Source organism: Camelus dromedarius, chromosome 14 (assembly GCF_036321535.1).
Source record: "Camelus dromedarius isolate mCamDro1 chromosome 14, mCamDro1.pat, whole genome shotgun sequence".
Taxonomy (NCBI): domain Eukaryota; kingdom Metazoa; phylum Chordata; class Mammalia; order Artiodactyla; family Camelidae; genus Camelus; species Camelus dromedarius.
Genome location: NC_087449.1, coordinates 8126263 through 8149486, shown reverse-complemented (window position 1 = coordinate 8149486; position 23224 = coordinate 8126263). Strand labels below are relative to the sequence as shown.

Sequence of the window (23224 nt, the reverse complement as noted above, 5' to 3'; positions counted from 1 at the left end):
AATGGTTTCCAGACGGAGTCCAGAGGTTTAAATGAGAGTCTTCAAGCAATACTGTTGGATGCATGTGTGAATGAGCAAATAAATAAATGAATGAACAACTCTCAGTCCCCAACAGTGCCTAGTGCAGTGCTTGCACAAAACTGGCGACCAATAAATGTTGGTCAGATTAAAGTACACCACCCACACCCTTTGTGGCAGCCGTGGAGACAGGCCCCTTGAGTCACCCAGCTTCCAAGAGTGGAGCTAGGCGACAGCATCCACATTCAGAACCCGTTACAACAATCAAGCCCAGCCTAGCTTCTCCCTAGACTGCTCCCGGACCGAGCATGGCTGGGATACCAGAGAGGGGCTATTTCTGCCCAGGATGGTCCCTCTTACAAGCAGTCTTTGCTCTGGGCTCCCCGTCAGCCTGACAGGCCTTTCTCAGGACTTCATTACAGTCTGAAGCTCTTCCTCCCCAATCCTCCTGCCTTCCATTCTCTTCCTGCCCACTCCCGCTCTCTCTCCCCTCTATCTTTCTTGGATGTTTTCTCTTATAAACCTCTCTCACTTTTAATTCTGTCTTATCTGCTTCCCAGGGGACTGCACTGCCACAGCCTTCCAATGACTGCTGACTGCCATCCCAGTCCAAAGAAGGATGGATCTGATGGATCCACATCTAGATCAGTTAAACGACTTAATTCCTTGGCCTTTTAAATGGGTAACTCAATATCTAATTCTACATTCTATAGCTGGCCCATATTTCTAGGTTTCTTTTTGTTTTCTTGGATGCAGTTTCTAGCTTTATAAAGCAATAGCATGGGCTTTGAAGGGACAGTCAATCAAATGGTCAACACGTTACAACCCAACAGAAAATTTTTTATACCTCATGTCTACTTATTCTACAGAAAATTATTCTACTTAAGGAGAATTCTTAGTAAAATAAAATATATCTGAGAAACAGCCTGGCATGAGGATCCTTAAAAGGAAAAAAAAAATCTGCATTTTACCCCCCTCTAAGGCTTGAGCGCGTTGCCAGGTGATGTCTCGCTTCCTCACAAGAACCTTCTAATACTTAATGTTGCAAATTTCAGGGAAGTCCTGAGAAGCTACCTGCCCCAAGAAAGGGGCGGAGGCGGTACCAAACCCAAGCCCATGTGACTAGTCCGGTTCCTCTTTCCACTACCTATTATTGCCCCTTTCATTTAATATCATGTCACCTTCTCATATCACACGTAAAAAGACGGACTAGTATTGTCTTAATTTGTTGCTGATCAACACGTAGCACTAGTAAAATAACAAGGGTGCAGAAAGAAGACGCTAGCTTGCTGTTGACAGAGCTCATAAAGGAGTCTAGATTTGAATCAACAACAAATGTCTATAGAAAGTCTCCTATAGGGGACTACAGAGTAAGACACACCCCCAGCTTTTAAAGAGGTGGAAGAATTAATACAGAGACATCTCAAGTCAGATCTTAAGTACAACTGAGTGGGAAGCACTGTGAGGACTTAGAACAGGGAAAGACAACATCTGGTTATGGGGGAACCCAGACAGTCTCCACAGAAATGCCTGCGTCTCCTTGTCATTCTCGCATTGTTAAAAAGATTATGTGAACTGGAAAAAAAATAGAAACATACAAAAGCAAAATGAAAAATGACATCAAACATCACCACTCTCCTTCCTCTAGCTCAGTGAGTCTGATCTTAATAATTTGGTACTTAGTTTTTTTGAAAATTTTTAATGCTAGATATATATTTTTAAATAGTACACACACACATGTGATTCTAAATGAGACAACACATATTACCGTGTACCTTGTTTGTTTAATTTACTGTCTTGGTATCTTTTTCGGATGGTATGTGAAAAGGAAAAAGGCAACAAGGTGCTCTCTCTTTATGATATCTGAGGCAATCTTGACCTTACTGGACGTTTTTGCAAATGCTCTGATGGAATTTCTCAGCAGGAAGATTCTTATTTAAGAACAGACTTAGAAGGCTACACATGGTCTGCCTAGATCCACGCTGTTCAAAGCGATAGTCACTAGACCCTTTGGCTATTTACATTTAAGTTAATCAAAATTAAAAGTTCAGCTCCTTAGTCACAATAGCCACACGTCAAGGTCTCACTTAATGGCCACATGCAGCCAGTGAACACTGTATTGGACGTCACAGATAAAGAACATTTCCGTCACTGCAGAAAGTTCTGTGGGACAACACTCATAGCAAATAAACCTGGTATTTTTATTCCACTTGGCGAGAGAATGGATTGGTCACAAGGGCTGCATGGGTGACTAACAGAGGATAAAAATGAAGGCGACCCAAGTCTGGAAGGCTCCCTCGGTGCCAATATGGACCACCCTTAGCTGGCTCATCACTCTGAACCAGAATGCCTCCGGGACGTGCAAAGGGACACCTGAGAGTGAGGGACGCATGGTCTCCCAGACACCACGCACTTGGTGGCAACTTCTTGCTTCTATCTTTCACTCATGATTAGTAAAGTTCAGCTAATTTTACCAATGTACATATGTTTTCTATGTCACAAATCATAATCTTGTGCTGTATCTCAGGTTAAGAGCTATGGTTCCAGAATAGTATTCAATGTAATACTGTAAAACTGAATAGTACGGATGTACTATAATTTATTTAACCATAAACCTACTGACAGACCTTTAAGCTGCTTTGAATGTTTTGCTTTCATAAATACCAGTGCGATGAATGTTCACGCACATAAATCTTCTACACAAACGTTCTATACGGACTCTCATTCAGTAGGACAGAATGCTGGAAGTGGTTTTGCTGAGTCATAAGGTTGGGAACCTTTGTAATTTTAAAGGATGCCACAAACTATTTCTAAAGAGTTGATCCAATGTATTCTCCCTCTAATAGTATAGTTTGGGGCCTTTTATCCAGACTGGTTCCATCCCTGGGTGTTATGGCATTAATTTTTGCCACTACGATGCTTTTTGGTTGCTCTTCCTTCATCATTAGTGTGGCCAAGGATCTATTTACATGTTAATCGGCTATTTGAAGATCCGTAAACTGTCTTTTCATGGCTTTTTTATATGCTTTACCATTTTGTTTATTAGTATTTACAGGATAGTTTGTCTTTTGCTGATCGACTTTTAGGACACGCTGGTTTACCGGTGCTACCTTGTGTTTTATGTGCCGCAAGCCTCTGTCTTCCTCAACATCTGCCCCCACCCTCACCCCTGACACCCATTCTCCTCACCGCCTCTGCCTTTTAACCTGGTTTAAGACGTCACTTGCCAGCCATTACGTTTGTATGTAATCAAATCTGTCATTCTTTTCATTTACAATTTCTAGGTTCTAAAACCAAAGTCTTTCTTAGGAAGCTGTTTCCACATTCTGAGATTATAAACATAGCTTTCTATTTTTTTTTAAACTTCCAGTATTTTCTTTTTTTACATATAAACTGTAATCTATCTGGAATTTACAGCTCCCTATGGTGAGAGATAAGGCTGGCTCCCACTTAATTTTCTTACAAACAGGTAGTCAATCGTTTCCATATCATTCAGGAGAAAAATTATGCTTACGCCACTGATTTGAAATGTCACATTGATCACGTATGCTTTTTTTAATTTCATTTTTCCCCCTAATGGAGGCACTGGGGATTGAACCCAGGACCTCATGCATGCCAAGCACACGCTCTACCACTGAGCTATATCACCCCAATATCTTGTAAATTCTTTAATTTGTTTCTGGGCTACTTTGTTTTAATTAGCAACTTACCTAAACTCTTCTATCTTCTAGATTACAAAAGTACATGGACTTGAAAAAATGCAGGGTTCCAATTCTAATAAAAGGTCCTTATTTTAATGAATCAAGGCCACAGTCAGCAAGCTGGCAAACAGGTATTCGGGCTTACAGTATGTCTCAGTCTACGTCTGTTACCAGCTTTGCTACACCGTCCTGAGCATCAGCACAGGGTTTGGCGCGTGGCAGGACACAAAGTCGTCCTTTGTTGAATGAGTTAATGCTCAGTATGAGCTCAGTTTACTCAGAGGAAAGTACATAATTTCAAAGTCATCATTTGATCAGAGTCAACTTTCAGCTTATTAGTAATAAACCCTGGAAAGGGGAAGTGATGGCGTTATTACTGTCACTTATGTTATTAAGGAATACAACTTCACTAAAGCTATTAAAATAGTATGTCTTCCCCAAAATAACGCTGCAGTGCATCTGATGGGCCCCTCGGGCTGCTGGCCACCCCCTCTCCTGCTCCGAGATAGCTATCATGTACCTTGTACTGTCGCCTCAAATCTCCAAAACCCCTGCCCATCAGGAGAAAACCTTACATTTCCCGCCACAAAGCCACAGACTCTGCCTTCCCTCCTACTAGAATAAACGCTCCTGGTTGGGACAGATCTCCCCAGCTGACTCACTGGAGGATTTTCTGTCTCCTCTCTTTCCTGTGCCATTCCTCTCTTCAAGATCATTCTCATCAGCAACAAACAACTATAAATATCTTCATCTTAAAAAAAAAAAAAACACACCTTGTCATTCCTTAACCCACATTCCTCTCCAGCTATCAGCACAGTTCCCTTTCCCTCTGTAGCAAAATTCCTTGAAAAAGTGCCGGTACTAGCTATGTTTTTTTCCCACTCAAGTTTTGAACTTGAACCTACTCCACTCAAGTTTTACTCCCCACCCTTCCCCTGAACTTCTTATGATCAGGTAGCCACTACCCTGTTTGTTGCCAAAAACAACAGGCAGGGCCCGGTGCTCCTCTCAAACTCCTATCAGCGGCAGCTGGCCGGTTGATCACTCCATCCCCGAAAGCATTTCTTTACTTGGTTTCAAGCACACCCAGTTCTCATGGTTTCCCACACCTTACTGACTGCTCCTCCTCGGTGCCCTTAGATTAATCCTCCTGCCCCATCTCTCTGATGTCTGCACACGGAAGCGGCCCAGGGTTCAGTCCTTGAACCTCTTCTCTTTTCTAAACACGCTTACTCCCCAGGTAATCTCATCTAGCCCCGAGGTTTAAATCTCGTCGTGACTCTTAAATTCTGTACCTCCACCCACAACCTTACCTAAAGCCCCTGCCCTAAAAAACTCATATATACAACTACACGCTGGACATCTTCAGCTGCATGTCTAATCAGTACACCAGGCTCAGCATGCCCAGAACCTAAATTACAGTAAAACACAACCACAGGGAAACAAAGCCCCGCTCTTTCCCCAGCATCCACCCCTGCGGTCACCACTCTAGCTAAGCAACCTTTAGCTCTTGCCTCGATTACTCTAAAAACCTTCTAGCTGGTCTCTGCTTCTCTTCTGTCCCATGCCCGCTCCCGCAACTCTATTCTCCAGAAGTAGCTCTCACGGTCCTTGTAAATTATAAACCAGACTAGGTAGCTCCTCTGCTCAAAGTGTTCCACTGGCTCCCCAGCACTTGGAATAAAACGCAAAGACTTTTCATGGCCTGGAAAGTTGTGATCTGACCCCTGCTTATCTATCCAGCCTCAACTGTCACCACCACATCACTCACTCTTGAGCAGCACAAACCAACTAGCCTGTGAACGAGGAGATAAATGCTGTCTTCTGTGGCTCGTGGGCACATCAGGCTAACTCCTGCCTCAGGGCTTCTGCTTCTTTTCTTCCCTCTGCCCAGTGCTTTGCACTTACAGACGTCTGCAGAGTATTTTTCTCATTTCATTTGGATCACTTTCTCCCAATCATTTTATCCTGATTTATTGTTTGACACAGTACTTAATACTAACTTACATTCTATTATATATTTATTCTCTAACACCTGAACTAGGCTGTAAGCTTTAGGAGACCATGGAATTTTTCTTAATTCACTTGTTTATCCTCAGAGCCTAAAATGGTGCCTTAAACATAGTAAACGCACAATAAATATTTGCTGAGGAAATGAGTGCACAAACGAGCATGTATATGGTTTGGTTATGAATGTAGCTTAATGACCCTAGCTTTCCACGTGGCTTAATAGACCAAAAGGGCAAACCTGTTCTGAGGCACTCATTACTCACTTTTCGTTGTTTTACAGAGTCCAATTTTATGAGCCAATACGAAGCCACTTTTGTTTTATGATACTTCCAGTTATCAATGATCTGTTTTGGGGGAGAAAAAGTAAGAAATTTAATCCAGAATTTTCCTCAAAAGTAACAAATAAAAAAGACAAGAGAAGGAGCTGAAGTCAATTTTCTTAATCTGTGAAATTAAAGCATTATACTACTACTTGCAATAAACGATGTCTACGTTTATAAAAAGACATGTGCAAAGATTTCGAACATAAAGTAAAGAAGACATTTGAATTTCAAGCTTTCTCACAATCGCTAACAAATGAAAGTCAAACGTCTTCAGGCACATAAGGTTTGGGAAGAAACCCAAGACACAGATTTTTCATTTTAATTCCAAGACCTGTATTTACAACATCATTTATAATAACAAAATATTGAATAATACAGTAGAAGATAGTCTATATATGACTAGCATTCTATTATCCACTTGTTTTGGGGATTTTTTGGGGCAAATCTGCAAAATTTTTGAATGTATATTCTAGTAATATACACTATAACAAATATATTAAAGTGTCTGCTTCACATAGTAAACATATAATAAACAATCTAATGTCTTACATAATTATGAATATATTTTATTATTTATATAAGCCTATATACATGTTCTTTATAGAACAATCACAGTGGCCACAAATATTAGTTCTTCTCTCTGATTACCTAATTTTTATTCTACCTAATTGAAAAAGATAGTTTATAACCTGTATCTCCAAGAAATGTAAGTAAAATGTCTGGTACAAAGACACTGGCCTTACTTAAATAAGATAACATTATGTAAATAAAAATTTATCTATCATAATAATGCTTTGCAGTTGATGTTCATCTTCCTTCCTTTTCCCTCAGTGTAACGAATAGCAGTTCATTTGCAAACAAAATAAGCAAGCAGTTCACTTGCAAACAAACTCTTTCTCTTTTTAAAAAATATATAACAAACACAATGCATAATATTTGGGAGTTTTGGTTATAATGATAGTGTGATTACACAATACAATGTGCCATTACCGATTTAACTGGGAAAGTGTTTTTAATTATTGTTTGCTTGTTCTTTTTGTTTCTAGTCAGGGCTTTAGATAGGTCTAAAGTAATGCTAAAAAATGAAAAAGCCAAATGCATGCCTGTGGTTTTTATCCTACAACTGGCCACTAGATGGTGCCTTCTCCTCTGGAGGGAAAAAAAAAACAACAAAACGGGAAACCACTAAAAACAACATTCTATTACTGAGGAGTTACCTACGAAGGACAATTTGAAAAAGATGCTTAAGTGAAGAAGGAGAACGTGAGTGAAGAAACGCTCTTTCACCAAAAGTATCTGAGTACCGTGGACCTTCCTTCTAAATTAGAAGTCAGTCATTGACTTTAACGAGGATTTGAGGACTCTTGCCGTTTTAGAACGTTCCACTGGGTGGTGCAAATGTGTGTGTGACGAGAAAACACACACAACATAAGCCATTTCAAAATCTGACCAAAACCACGCAAGGTGTCACAGTCAAATATTATTGACACTTTATGCCCAGAGCCCCCTTATTTCCCTTATTATCTCATTCCATGTTAGATCTTTCTAAATCTGAATAGAAGCAGGCTTACCTTGACATGTCTTTAATCATTAAGAACAATAATTATTTAACACTAATCATTCTCACTTGATGAAGCAGTCGCGTCATTAAAATAGGTCTATACACTAAAAGATATTTTGCATCGCTGATTATAAATGTGACCTCACTGCTCATGAATCATAATAATTAAAATAACTCCTGTATTTTCTAAAGCTTGTGGAGGTTGGAAAGAACATTAATTAAGTTTACTATGCCATTGAGAATAATGTCATCGGGAAATAAATTTTAATATTTTTAAGAAGAAGAATAAAAGGCACGAGCTCCTTGGGATTTTGTAAACATCGAACACTCACATCTTTTATCAGAAGTAGTGATTCTGCATCTGATTTTCCTGGAAACCGGATCTTCATGTCCTTGAGAACAAATAAGGTCTGACTTGTTAGATCGTCTTCTTGTTCTTTTGTTCTCAGTTGCCGCAAAGACTCACTCTTAAATTTGAAAGAATACAGATATTTGGAGGGGGTCTTATTTCATTGTGCCACTACAATCTGAAAGATATTTCTAGGTAAAAATGATGCACTTTTAATTGAAAAAATAATAACATAGAAAAAGGAAGAAAATAATGTTTTTACATTTATTCTTAGAATTAAATGGATATGATTTCCCAAGAGTGTCTTTCACACTTCCACACAGCTGATTTCATGTAGCTCAAAATACTGAAATGAAGATATGAGTGTTTAAAAAAGACTTTCTGGTCAGTTTCATTCTCTACATATACCTCAGGCAGTTCTTGATTTAAAAAAAAAAATTCATTGTTATCGAGTAAAGTTCATTCACTTATATTTTTTAGACTCTTCCTTTTGGAAGCACCATCCACATTAAATAAACAAAGTAAATAAGCCCCTGGTCTACGTGAAGGTACATGGAGGTATCTGTTTGAGAATTTACAAGTAAGCCTGGCTACGCAATGAACACATTGACTTCCTCAACACTGAACCTCTGGGATTTATGCTGAAGAGAGAACACTATATATACACATAACTAGTACTGTATGCTCATTTAATGTACAGAAAACATTACAAACAATGGTGTCCGTCAGTGCTCTGAGGAAAATTTACCAATGGTTTGGTTTTTTAAACCTACTATTAAAGGAAAATTTTCCACACAACAAATTTCTCCAAATTTATAGACAGACTGCACAATACACTGCAAAATCACATATTTACTCAGATGATTATCAACAAAATTATCCTACTCCATCAGTGAATGAAAAATAAAATTCTGTTCTCAGTGTTGAACCTCAAGTTCTGTGACACAAAGAAGTCCGCCTTTTAAGAGTCCATACTCAGTTACAGGCGAAGAAGGATGAATAACCCAGATCCCAGGAGACCATGAGTTGAATTCTGGAAAGGATCTGAAGTTCCATCTGTCCTCCCCCAAGCTAATCCCTCTGCCATCTAAATCCTGAGTACACGCTAACCTGGGCGGAGCAAACAGATGACTTACCGTCTGAGGGTTAGAGCTGCCATCGTTACTCTGAGGCAGAGGCCTCACGTAGGAGGAAGCACGGTTTAAAGATTGTGACCGAGACGCAGAAGTCGGCTGGGACGCTGATATCATCTGTTGAGCAGAAAAGGGGCGGTTGTCCGCACTGGATGGCGACGGGGAAGAGATGGACCGAGGGCAACTGACCGAGCGCCTTATGGAGCCTACGGATGTGGGGAAGAGGGGTCGCACAGCAGCAGAGTTAGGAGAAGTTCCCCACTGAGGTGGGTCTATGCAGTCTAACGACGAGCGGGGTGGCAATACACGTGAAAGCAGAGACAGCATCAGGGGATGTGAGTTGGGGGTCAGTTCTTCAATTTAAACAGTGAAGTTGGTGCAGAACGCCTATCACGTACGAAGAGGGGCTATGGTGAGAATAATACTTAAACAGCACTTTAATGTCCTAGTCTTGAAACGTGATACCAAAGGACACAAAGAAAGGAAAACTAACATGTACGGAGCACACTCTAGAAACCAGGCATCATGCTGGGTGCCACGCTTTTATCTTCATTCTCACAGACACCCTCTGGAGTGTGAACTCCATCGCGCTGGAGGCTCAGAGAAAGAACTTTCTCAAGGTCACATGACAAGAACGTGGCCAAGCTCAGGTGTATATCCCGACTTAATCCCAGTGCTTCCCCTCTTCTAGAATGTCATGATGCCATCTACTATCTTTAGATTATCCTGATCATTTATTTGAATCTGTCCATAGGTTAGAAATAGAATATTTTACAGTAGGATTCAGAGGGGAAAATAGATAAAAGTTTATAAAATAACCAGAGTAGATGGATGTTATAAAAATCTAGGGCCCATGAGAAAAAAAAAATAATAAAACAGAAGAAAAACAAAGACTATACTAATGGAGTTAAAATATATCATTGCTTTTTAAAAAAGTAGTACTAAACAGATAAATCTTATTCACAGGACAGAAAAATTAAACAATTAGGTTCAATTTCCCATAGTAAAAGATTTACATGAAGAAAAACTGTTTAGATCTAAAGAGCTGTTATCAGAAAAACTAAAGAAAACCGCAGACTATCTTCTCCAGTGCGTATTGAGAACGTTTTAAAAAGAGAACCAACTATTCCAGGTAAATTTTAATTCCTGACACAGAGAAATAGAATATCACTCAATAGTATCAACTTTTATATCTTTTTGAACTCATATATTTTATATACCCTCTGTTATATATTCTCTCTCTGCTTGGGAAATAAATCAATCTTCAGTAATTAAATAATTTAATAAAACTCACATGAAGGCAGGTTGAATACCCAAATTAGCTGCTGAAAAAAATTTAAACCTTCATAACGGCAGTGGGCATGAATCTTACGTTTAGGGCTATATTTCTCAAGGGTATTCTGAACTGATGGATAAGCCTAGTAGTCCTCATTTGGTTCTGCAGAGTACGAAAATGTATACTCATTCAGGCTATAAAAGATGTTTAAAAAAAAAAAAAAACTTCCATTTGTTTCAACTAATTAACTTCCTTCTGAAACTGAAAGTCACACTATTTTTTGAAAGGATGGTGCTTCTAAAAAGGGCAGTGTGCGGAACATACCACTGGTCAGTCTTCTACAAGAAGATACCGCAAAGCGTGTGCTACAACCACACCTACGCCCTGCTCTCTTCGAGGGCTTACGAGGGTGGGATGGGTTTGGACATGTGTAACCTGATAGCAGCTGCAGAAGAAAACATCCTTTCTCTTTAGTCAACACAGAGTCCCTTTTTTTCCCCGGCATGCTGGAAACTCAGGTAGAATAACTAAGTATCTAGACATGCCAATGATATTGAGGTAGACTAACCCAAAAATGGTTGAAACTTGCATACACAAATTATCTAAGAAAAAATACCTCATACAGTTTTGCATAGGACTACCACATATCAAACCAAAACATATCCCTTGGTGCTGTAACAAGCTTAGATTTCCTAGGTTAATTATTTATGACAGAAAGTGGTATACATATTCCGGATCTTGTCTTTGGTTATCAACACCCCTTTGGAGAGAAAACTCAAGGACGGTTTGTGGCTATAACATCCCTTAGTGCAAGATTAAGGAGAGAATATAAAACAAATTGAAACCCTTGTTGCAATTCCAAATGTCCAAAAAAGCTATAAGGAAAAAGATATCAATTGAATTAGGCTAGCTTTAAAGTATGAATTAAAAACATTTTTAGTATGTTATTTGTCTGATCTCAATTTGTTAACCAATTGGTTTGAGGACAAAGAATCATCTCAGAGCTGTCGGAACCCTCACAGCTTCTCCTCACCCCTACCCGTAACCCCTGTCAGTTCTGTTAAGCTGTTAAGGATGCACATATTAACCAATGGGAAAGGGGCTCAAAAACTGACAAAACCTGGGCAGAACAATGTCATCTTGCAAAAGAGAAATAGAGTTAAAGTTACACAGAGACACACTGAAAGTACGGAAGGAGTCTTTAAGAAAAAATGAGGTAATGGATAAAACAGCTCACAAACTGTGGAACAGGTGCTTGATAAACTTAAGAGAGTAAATAAATGAAATGGAACATGATACATTATTTCACTTACAAACACATAAAACCCTCAAAGACAGGGTAGCATGTATCTTCATGGAATAATTTGGAAGGAAAAGAAAGACCAAAGATCTTCGTCTATTAGTTCTACATTCCTTACGCGTTTTCCCATCAATTTGGAAGGCTGGGTTTCCAACATTATCCTGACATTATCAGGAAACTAACACATTAAACCATCACTGGAGATAGACAGACAAAGGCTCCCAAGTGTGTTACTGCGGGACTGAACGGGTCCCTTTTGTGGAGCCCTAGGACAACGGAGGACGAGGCAAGCAGAGATGAGAGACGGGGGTCAAGAAAAGTTCTGCACTGGGGCAGCGTTGGGACGGGGTATCCAACTGAGCCCGGGCAAAGGGGAAAACCGCATTGGACATTCGGGGATGAAAGAAGGATCACAGACACAAGAGCGGACATTTCAGATCAAAGAAGGAGTGAAAGACAGGAGAATGGGAGAGAGAGAAGATGTGAAAAGAAAGAAAGCCAAAAGGAAGCAGGAAAAGGAGACAGAGAAGCAGGTTGGTTCCTCCCCTGAACACTTCCCGTGCACCAGAAGCCCTGACTCCAGGACTCAGGGACTCCAGAGAGAGCAATGGACTCCAGACATCATTAATTCGACTCTTTTGTTTTCTGTTTTGCAGCCCCCGAAAGGGGTCGCAGCATCCAGACCCGGTCGAGGTCTGGCTGGGAAGGAAGTGGGGTAGAATCCAGCTCTCCTCACACACGAGGGTTCATTTGGCCCAAGGTCTTTTTATTGAGTCATTTCAGTTCTGTAATTCTTCATGTTAACAACTAAATTAGAAGAAATTAACTTACTGGACTGTTGGATTAATTTGTAGTGGTTGGGCTGTTTAAGGTTATAGGTGACCTGCTTTTCTTTTTTCTTATTGCGGTGCTCGTCTTCCTCACTGTCCTCCGACTCCGAGGAGCTGCTGCCGCTCCCGGGGCTGCTGTCACTGCTGCTGTATTTCTGCCTTTTCATGATCTCGGAGCTCTCGGGCATGGCAGACAGAGGCTAAGACAGGAGGAAAGGTGGGATTCTGTTAGAGTTCAAAAAGGCTTAGTAAGGCTTATTAATTACTATATTTAACTTCCTACTTATGATTACTGCTTTTTCACTGACGCCTGAAAAATCCCCCAATGTAATACTGCAATGATACCACTCACTCATTGTTCTGTTTCTCCGAAACAGTCTTTCTTAAATAATATAGTTCCATCCTGATGCGGAAAATGCTGTTTCTGCATGATGCAAACAAAGGACCAAAGTATCCACAAAGAATAAAAAAACTAAGAAAAAATATGGGAGGTCAAAATATACAAATCAAACATGATCAGTGTTTCTTCATTCCATACAGAGTAACGAGTCCATTACTCGTCAAGACGCAGAGATGTTCCTTTGCTGTATCATTCATGTCCAAGGTCACTCGATAAATGTGTATGTGTGTGTACGTGCTTGTGAGAGAGTGAGCGATAAAGGAGAGGGCAGGAGGGAGGGGTGAGAGAGGCAAAAAAAAAAAAAGAGCAGCCAGATAAACCACTATAAGTAAAATAATCCACTGTAAGTAAAGCAGATCACATCTTAAAACAGAGCCTACAAGCCTATCCTATTACTCAGATAATATGCAGCGGGAAGGTATTCCTCCCATGTTTGTTTTCACCATGGACATTTTTTAAAATAAAAATTTTTAATTAATCATCCACTCTCCCAATTGGTTATGCATAAAGTCATACGGTTTCTTGGAGGATTCCTAACTCTGACATGTAGGGCCTGGCCATAGTGGAGCAGCACTGCTTTTCACTGCCCACACTATATTAAAAAAAAAAAAAAAAGGAACACAATGTAACAATCAGTATGGCATAAATTTTTCAGAGGATAGATGCCATATAGAAAGATAAATCTGAAAAGATTCAAATTGCAACGCTATCAAGTTCCAATAAACCCATTAGAATCACTTGTCTCCGAATCCCCCAATCAGTGTGCCTCCAGTGATGCCAGCTGAAGGAATAAAAGACAAGGGCAGTGGGACATCTTCGCTTCTGAGAGAATGTGTACAACCACGAACAAGACAGTGGTAACTCAGTCATTTTAAGAGACTATTTCTTACACACACCATATGCCTCTTACTTCTGCTGGGAAAGGTTCCTGCAGTTGTATACTAGTTTCTTGTTCTCTTTTAAATTAAACAAAAATGTTTTGATGTTAGCATACACCATAATGAAATCCTTGGTTATGCTGAGATTTCACTGAAATAAGGTATCTCCTCTCATGTGGCAGTGGGGGATGAAAGATAAAGACAGAAACAGCATCTCGTGAAGTGCCTGGAATACATAGTAAGCCAAAGTATGATCTCCTTAAACTTACTGCCTTAGCAAAGGACGAAAAATCACCAGAGAGGAATAGTAATACGCTAAGGTACCAACTTGTGTTTAAAAGTACATTCTCCTTTTGATAGTCTAATATTTACTGAGCACTAACAATGTTCAAAGAGACATGCATAAAAAAACATTTACCAGTAACACAATCATCAAACATTTTGATAGTCTTGGGGAATATGAATTCTAGAGGAAGGCTGTTTCTTCAGAAGTCTAGCATACCCAGAAGAAACTGTGGCACAATCAGGCTTGCTAGCAGTGCCCTCCTTCGTGTAGGCAAACAGCTTTCAAGTTCCTTAAGGAGCTTGACTACATAATGAGTTATTCGATCCTATAAAGAATCACAAAGGGAAACGGAGCGCTGAAGCTTTGTTGTCATATATGCATTTGGGACTTGTTAACCGATACACTGGTCAAGCAATAATTAATAAGGAGTCACAGCAGCATAAACTCCAAATAGTACCTTAACTGCAAAACGGAATTTGTAAGCTGGAGTTGTTATAACACAAACCGCACCATTTATTTTTATGCTCGACTTTCTTATGAACTGGGTTGTACATTAAAAATATATAAACAGTATAAAGAATAACAAAACAAATACCAATGTACCTACTGCAGCTGAAAAAAAAAACAACGCTAATACTTCATGTGATATTTATTATTTATGTAGCTAATTAGTATTCCTTGTCTTCTCAAATAAGTGAAAAGTTATTATTTTTCCCAGCACAAGTCAATTTAAACTTGATCACCTTCAATCATTCTCCTACCAGGAAAGATACTGGAAATCAGTGTTTGGCGTGGGATGGCATCCCTCTAAAAAGGAAAGGCTGCTTTCAAGTTTGGCTCAATCCGAACCCTCAGTGCATATAAAGTTAAAAGTTATAAAAAGTACTTTTCCTTCAGACTTCAGCTTTCAACCACTTTGAAATATTTCTGGCGTTAACAGCTACAGGAAGTAACAAACTCATTTCACCAAACACATTGCTAGTTACTACTATTTGCCTGGAATAAGAGAAGTTGAAAGAAACACACAGTGTGAATTCTGCGCTCTAGGGGGTTATATTACTGTTTAGGAGATAAGCCTTATTTAATGAAGCAAAGGAAACTATAAGACAGCAGAAGGCTGACTCAGAGCCTTGGCATTTGCCAATCTGCCATGAATACTGTGCTTTCAGGTTGTCTCACATCTGATTTGCCAAATTGCAATAATCAATTTACAAAGTTTAGGAACTTGTCAGTGTTTTCCATAGTGAAGCAATGACCCGTGAAGGTACTCACTTTGACAGATATTCTAAAAACACGTTTGTTCCAAAGGAATTATCATCTTCCATAATTCCTTAATAAAGAACACACAATTTAGAAGAACCGTGCCTGATATCCAGCCTCTGGTCTTCCCCAGGTATGCATCCTTCACCAGACTCCTCTTGCACCACTTCACTCTCATAATCTTCCACTTGAGTCATACCAAATTCCTTGCTGATTCTCCAACACCCTATGCAGCACCACACCTCCATGTCTTTGCCTTTAATGTTCCCTCTACCCCAAATGACCTTCCACCCTTCTCAAATGTTTAGAGCACTACCCACTTTTCAAGACCCAACTCAAATGGCACTTCCTTTATGAAGCCATCCATAGTCTGCCAAGCCCTTTCTTCTCTATGCTGCTGTAGCGTTTTCCACTGACTCCTTAATTACAGCACTTGCCACAACACTGCCTGGTTTTTGGTTTACCTATTTGTTCTTCCACGAGTCAGTGAGGTCTTTGTGGACACCTTCAACAAGTTTAACTAATGGTTCTGAGAATCTAAGTGCCAGATGCTGCGCTCGTTGCTAGACAGGTAAAGACGAAATACACCTTCCATCCTCAAGGAACTTACGGGCTCGTACCAAGGCAAACAAGCAAACAACTATTTGTCACAGCTGCTCTATAAATGTGCCATTTGAGGTACAGCAGGAGAACGAGGGCATCTAACGAGGGCAGTGAGGGAAGATTTCACAAAGGCAGCAGTGGTCCAGTTGGATTAGGAGGAGGCCTCACCAATCAAGCAACAAATCAATGATTTTCTTTTAAAGGCAGGTATTCCAGGTATAAAGAAACAGCATGAAAACGTGACAGAGCGTAATGTAAGGACATAGTGAGAGCTTAGTATTGCTGAAAGCAAAGTGAAAAAAGGCAGAACAAAGGCAGTGTTCAAGGTTTCACAAACCCAACTCTTTCCTCCTCTACTAGCAAGGACTCTGACATAAAATAAAAGAACACGTGGACGTCACCACCACAGAGCCGATGAAGGTAAAGCAAACACCTGCTTATTTTTGCCAGAATGATAGCTTTCTATTTATTCCTAGAAACTGCAACTATTTAACAAAACACAATTTCAATATTGCTGGGTCAGCAAAAGATGGGGTCCCCGCGAGGATCTCTGGAGTCATGATGTGCCTTACCTATAACGCTCCATGTCTCTGATATTATATGTCTAGAGAGAGGAGGGAAAATTAATACTGAGTATAGAATAAGGGGTCTGGTTCTAGGTCCCGCTTGGTCCTGACTCACAGAGCTTTCATTAGATTAGGGAAACAGTCAAAAAATGAGGAAAACTAAGGAAACAAAGCAAAAATTCTCCTGAGTATAATGTCATCTTCCCAATTCTGTCTTCACAGGAAACGCAGTCCACAAAGCTCCTTGCAAGCGGCATCAAGCCATTCTTCTAGGGAGAAATATGAAGAGAAAATCAACTGGACATTGTAGAGTCTACTCTGATGTTAAGGAAGGGAGAGGTGCCGCACCTTTGGTCCTCGAGGCTTGGCAGTTTTGCCCATCAACTTTTCATCGTCAATTTCACATTGTTCCAGAAGATCCAAAATATCTTCCTCCTTAAAAAAAAATATTAAAATCATGATCACTAATGGACCCCAGAATCTTCCCAAGTTCATTAAGCTCCATAAAACAGTGTACAAAGAGGATTCCTAAAGCTATTTAGCAAAGATTGCACAGATCAAATGAGAAATAAAGGGTCATGGCAAGCTTTCTTGAAGAAATTTTCACTGAAATTTGGAAAAAATAATACTTAGCTGAAATCTATTATGTATTAATTATCATAAACAAATATACCCTTATATTCTAGTATACAATTAAAATTTTAGAATAGTTCAATACATTTGCCTATTACTTTAAAATTTCTAAAAGTTCACTTTAATTTTTCAAGACCACAATTTCATCAGTCATTTCCATATTGATTTCTGTAAAATAATATTACAACCTCAGACAGAAAACTGATCAGCCTAACAGTTTAATTTAGAACAATTTGATGTTAGTATTTAGTTAACAGGCACAATTTAATGAAACTTTCAAAATTTTAACTATTGTACAAGAGTATCTTTAGAACTCAACATAAGGTTTTCATTCTAGAGGTCTAACATCTTCTCTCATGCTCTTCAAGAGTCACTTTGAAGTCAAAGGGTAAAGTTAAAAAACATATATATCCAAGTGGATGTTGTGCACACCAAAGCAATAGGGAGATAGTGGTAATACTAAAAGAGGTATAGTTGGCTGCTTCGCTGAGTTATCTATCTATTCATCCTATAAAAATGTCACATCTCCATTTGTATGTTTATGATTTACATCTGTGTCTCTTTAAAGAAGAGTTTTAAAGAAACTAGAAATCTCACTGTGCAATGGAAATTTGTAAAATAAGTTACTCTTCATCCCAATCTAAGAAGATTTAGCTATTAAAATATGAAAGACTCTTGCTATAAAGTTTTGATTAGATAGTAATCCTACAATGAATTCCAAAAACAGCAGGATGAGATAGTTAAAAAGTAAGGAATTCTGTTCAGGAGAAAGAAAGTCATAATAGACAATAGACTTTCATCATAATAGCTAAAACAAGATTCCGAACTAAACAATCATATTTTTAAGACATCAGAATGCTGTGGATAAAAGTAATGTACAGGGAATTACAACAGAGGGAAAAGTTCTCCTTAAGTGACCAGAGATAAATGGCCACTTTCTACTTTGAGGTCCTTTGTCAAGTCTGGACACAGATGAGCAGAGATCGGGTCTGTAACAGCAGAGAGATCCTGCAGGGATAAAGAGAATCTAGCGGAGTTTCCAAAGGTCACGTGGGCCAGTGTGCCATCTGGAGGAGCCCCACAGAGCTGGTTCTCTTCACCTGGCGGATCTCTCCAATAGCAATTTTAGCTGAGTGTGTAGTGCAGTAGGAGACTAGAGGCATGGACGGAAAACCAGAAATACTTCTCTGTGCTCTTAAAGTTCTTAAACACCAAAGGAGAATGAGACCTGTAATAGACACTAAATAGATTTCACCCTCGAGGCATTTGAAACCAGAGATAAACTCAAGCAAACTAATACAGCCCACCCTGAGCCCAGTTCAATGTTTCTTTCTGACATTTTTTAATTGAAATGTATTTGACATAACAATGTATAAACTTAAAGTGTACAACATGCTGATCTAATACATTTACATATTTAACATGATTGTCATTTTAGCAATAATTAGCTCCTCTATCACATGACATAATTATTATTTCTTTTTTGTGATCAAAATAAGTAACTAGTAATACCTTTGATGATTACAATACAATATTGCTTTCAATCTTCACTACACTGTGCATTAGATCTCTGGGACTTACTCACTACTAGTTACAAGATTGTACCCTTAAACAATCTCTCTCCTATTCCCCTATCCCCCAGCCCTGGTAACCACCATTCTACTGTTTTTATGAGTTTGACTTTTATAGATTCCATCTATAAGTGATATCGTACAGTATTTGTCTTTCTCTGTATGACTTATCTCACTCAGCATAATGTCCCCAAGGTCCATCCATGTTATCACAAATGGCAGGATTTCCTTCTTTCTTGTGGCTGAATAATATTCCATTTTTATATATATTCCTCTTTATCGATTCATCCATTGATGGGCACTTAGATTTTTTCCATAACTTGGTTACTGTGAATAGTGCTGCAACAAACATGGGAGTGCATTTATCTCTCTGATATCCTGCTTCCATTTCCTTTGGGTATATAAGCAGAAATGGAATTGCTGGATCATATGGTAGATCTACTGTTAATTTTTTGAGGAACCTTCATACTGTTTTCCTTAATCGTTGAACAAATTACATTCGCACCAACAGCATACAAGAGTTCCCTTTTCTCCACATCCTTGCCAATACTTGCTACCTCTTGTCTTCTTGATGACAGCCATTCTAACAAGTGTTAGGCAGTATCACACTGTGGTTTTGACCTGTGTTTCTCTGGTTAGCGATGTTGAGCATCTTTTCGTGTACCTGTTGGCCACTGGGATGTCTTCTTTGAAAAAACGTCTATTTAGTCGCTTTGTTCATTTTTTAATCAAGTTATTGAGTTGAATGAGCTCTTTATGTATTCTGGATATTAACCCTTTATCCTATGCATGGTTTGCAAAGATTTTCTCCCATTCTGTAGGTTCCCTTTTCACTTTGTTGAGTGTTTCTTTTGGTGTGCAGAAGCTTTTAAGTTCGATGTAGTCCCACTTGCTGATTCTTGCTTTTGTTCAACTTTTTCGCTAGCTCAAAGTGATTAGCCCCTCACCCTAGCACCCTAAAAGAAGAAAGATATGCCTTCTTTTGGACAAAATAATAATAGTTCAATTTTTATGATTTTTATGAACAATGCCTTTCAAACAAATACAAATTACAGGACATTCAAAATAACAGAAAAACATAACCCCTAATCAAAAGGAAAAAACTATCAATTAAAGCAAGTCCATAAATGATTCAGATGTTAAAATTAACAGACAAGGATTTTTTAAAATAACTATTATATACATGTTAAATAAAATTGATGAAAAAATGAACAAAGTGAATGAAAGATGCAGAATTTTAACAAAGAAACAGAATTTAAAAAGCCAAATGGACATACTTGATTTAAAAAATACAATCTAAAATTAAGAAGTGATTGAACAGGCTTACTTGCAGACTAGACATGGGAGGAATGTCAATGAAAATTATCCAGTTTGAAGCACAGAGGGAAAAAGAAAGGAAAAACAGAAAAAGGTATCAAAGACACAGTTGTCCTTCAATATACACGGGGGATTGGTTCCAGGACCTCCTGCAGATACCAAAATCTGAGTATGCTCAAGTCCCTCATGTAGAATGCTGAATTTGCATCTATATTTTAAATCATCTCTAGATTACTTATAATACCTTATACAATGTCAATGCCATGCAAATAGTTGTAAATACAATGTAAATGCTATGTAAGTAGTTGGTGGAGAATGGCAAATTCAAGTTTTGCTTTTTGGAACTTTCTGGAAATTTTTTCCTAAATATTTTCAATCCACTGTTGGTTGAATCCACAGATGCAGAACCTGTGGATACAGAGGGTCAGCTGTATGTGAGATGCTGTCCCATGATCTAACACACATAACTAGAGCCCCATAAAGAGACAATATACAAAATCATGCAGCAACCACATCTGAAGGAATAACAAAGGAGGATTTTCCAAAACCACTGAAAGAGATGAATTCACATCTTTAAGAGTCTGAGAAAATTATGCGCAGGGGAAATACAAAGAAAACCACCCAGAGACACATCAAAGTCAAAATTCTGAAAATAAAGAAGAAAGCAGACAGAAAAAAAACATATTACATACAGATGGGGTGGGATAAAAATCCTGCCAAGACAGAATTCTGTACACAGTTAAACCACCATTTAAAATAAAGGCAAAATAAAAGACAATTTCAGGAAAAAAAGAGAGAGAGAGAATTCATCCTCACCACACTCATGCTACAAAGAATATGAAATACTTCCTTTAGTTTCTTCAAACTAAAGGAAGATGGCCCTTGTCAGAAGCATGCATTTGCACAATGGGACGCAGAACACAGAAAGGGAAAATGTGTGAGTAAATATAAAATGCTACTCAGGAAACTAAGACCACGACTGCTTAGACAACACTAACAATATATTTTGAGGTTTGCAACCTATATGAAAGTAAAAGATATAATAATAGCACAAAGTCTGGAAGGAGACACTAAATGAAACTCAGATGTTATGGTCCTTATGTGGTCTATAAAGTGGTAAAATACCAACTCAGGGCAGACTATTATCATTAAAGGATGCATATGGCAATTTCTTTTGAGAAAAAAAAATCATATTATGCTACAATATGATTTATATATGATATAAGTAAAATCCAATAGGGAAGGTAAAACAGTATAATAAAAATAATTGATTTTTCCAAAAGAATAAAGGAAGGAAGCAATAAAGAAATAATGAGTAGATGGGATAAATGCAGAACAAAGAGGAAGGGGGAAGATATAATCCCAACTATACCAATAATTTGTGTGAAATAATAAAAAAAAAAGTGTCAGACTGGATTTTAAAACAAACATGACCCAATTATATGCTACTTGCCAGAGATATTTTGACTATAAAAACTAGGATAAACTTAAAATAAATGGTTGGAAAAGATACGTCACTGAAACACTAACAATAAGAAAGAAACTAGTGTGGCTACGTTAATCACAAGAAGTAAATTGCAAGGAATATTACCCAAGAGAAAGATAAACATGTCATAATGATAAAATAGAAAGGATGAATTCATTAGGAAGACACCTCTGTAACTTCAAAGTATATGAAACAAAAATTAACAGAAATAAATCCACAATCACAGTTGGACAAATTACTGAGGGATGTTTAACAAATCTCTCTCAGTAACTTTTAGGACAAGTAGGCCAAAAAATCAGAAAGGGTATAGCATATTTAAACAGCTCTAATAGCCAAATTTACTTACATGATGTATATAAAACTCTATAACCACCATCTGTAGTATACATATTCTTTTCAAGCAGACATGGACATTCTCTAAAATAAGTATTCTATTGAGTTAAAGCAAGTCTCAATTTATTTTACAAGATTTAAATTAGAATATGTTCTCTAACACCAATGAACTAAACTAGAAATCTTTACCAAAAATAAAACTAGAACTTTTAAAATGTGCAGAAATTAAGCAACAAACCTCTAAGTAACCGAAATAAAAATCAAAAAACATGACGTGGCAGTTAGTAAAAATACAACACATAAAAATGCTACAGCTATAAAGGTAATACACAAAATTAATCAGATGTTTACATCTTGGCAACAAATTAAAAATGAAAACAAATTCAAAACTATATTATTGGCAATAGTAGCAAAAACACCAAATATTTAAAAATAAATTTAATGAAAGGCGTGCAAGAACTATATACTGAAAACTACCAACATAGCTGTTATTAAAGCCTCCAGCAGAGGGAGAGAGATGTCGTATTAATGGATCAGAAGACTCAGTATTGTTCATTCCCCAGAAATTGTTTTATGGATTCCTCAGTCCCAACTAAAATCCCAGTAGCCATATTTTGTCACCAAAAAATTAATGGAAATTTAGAATTAAACTGATTCTAAAATTTGTATGAAAGTGTAAAAGAACCTAGGAAATCCAAAAGAGTTTGAAAAAGAGGAATACATCTGAGGGCTCACGCTACCTGGCTTCAACACTTATTATAAAGCAACAGTCGTGAAGACTGTGTGATGGTTGTGTAAGAACAGACTCAAAACATACCCAGAAGGAACCCTACTCCAAAATGACACCTGAACCCCAATGTTCATAGCAGCACTATTTACAATAGCCAAGACATGGAAACAGCCTAAATGTCCATCAACAGATGACTGGATAAAGAAGATGTGGTATATTTATACAATGGAATACTATTCAGCCATAAAAACCGACAACATAACACCATTTGCAGCAACATGGATGGTCCTGGAGAATGTCATTCTAAGTGAAGTAAGCCAGAAAGAGAAAGAAAAATACCATATGAGATCGCTCATATGTGGAATCTAAAAAGAAAAAGAAAAACAAACAAACAAAGCATAAATACAAAACAGAAACAGAATCATAGACATAGAATACAAACTTGTGGTTGCCAAGGGGGCGGGGGGTGGGAAGGGATAGACTGGGATTTCAAAATGTAGAATAGATAAACAAGATTATACTGTAAAGTACAGGGAAATATATACAAGATCTTATGGTAGCTCACAGCGAAAAAAATGTGACAATGAATATATATATATATGTTCATGTATAACTGAAAAATTGTGCTCTACACTGGAATTTGACACAACATTGTAAAAT

The 23224-nt window shown here is 38.2% G+C and overlaps 1 protein-coding gene and 1 non-coding gene across 6 annotated transcripts in view; both read right to left on the bottom strand.

The window, feature by feature from the left end:
- Positions 1 to 23224, bottom strand: part of TTLL7 (tubulin tyrosine ligase like 7) — a 128276-nt gene that overhangs the window by 27176 nt on the left and 77876 nt on the right. For all 5 annotated transcript variants that reach the window (XM_064493398.1, XM_064493397.1, XM_064493396.1 and 2 more), the window contains 5 exons: positions 16843 to 16929; positions 12503 to 12701; positions 9099 to 9301; positions 7946 to 8080; positions 5993 to 6073 (listed from right to left, as the gene is read on the bottom strand). In XM_064493398.1, coding sequence (XP_064349468.1) covers positions 5993 to 6073; positions 7946 to 8080; positions 9099 to 9301; positions 12503 to 12701; positions 16843 to 16929 — 705 coding nt within the window. The remainder of the gene's footprint in view (positions 1 to 5992; positions 6074 to 7945; positions 8081 to 9098; positions 9302 to 12502; positions 12702 to 16842; positions 16930 to 23224) is intronic.
- Positions 3596 to 3667, bottom strand: TRNAA-GGC (transfer RNA alanine (anticodon GGC)). Its single transcript has one exon. It is a non-coding gene; the product is annotated as a tRNA-Ala (tRNA).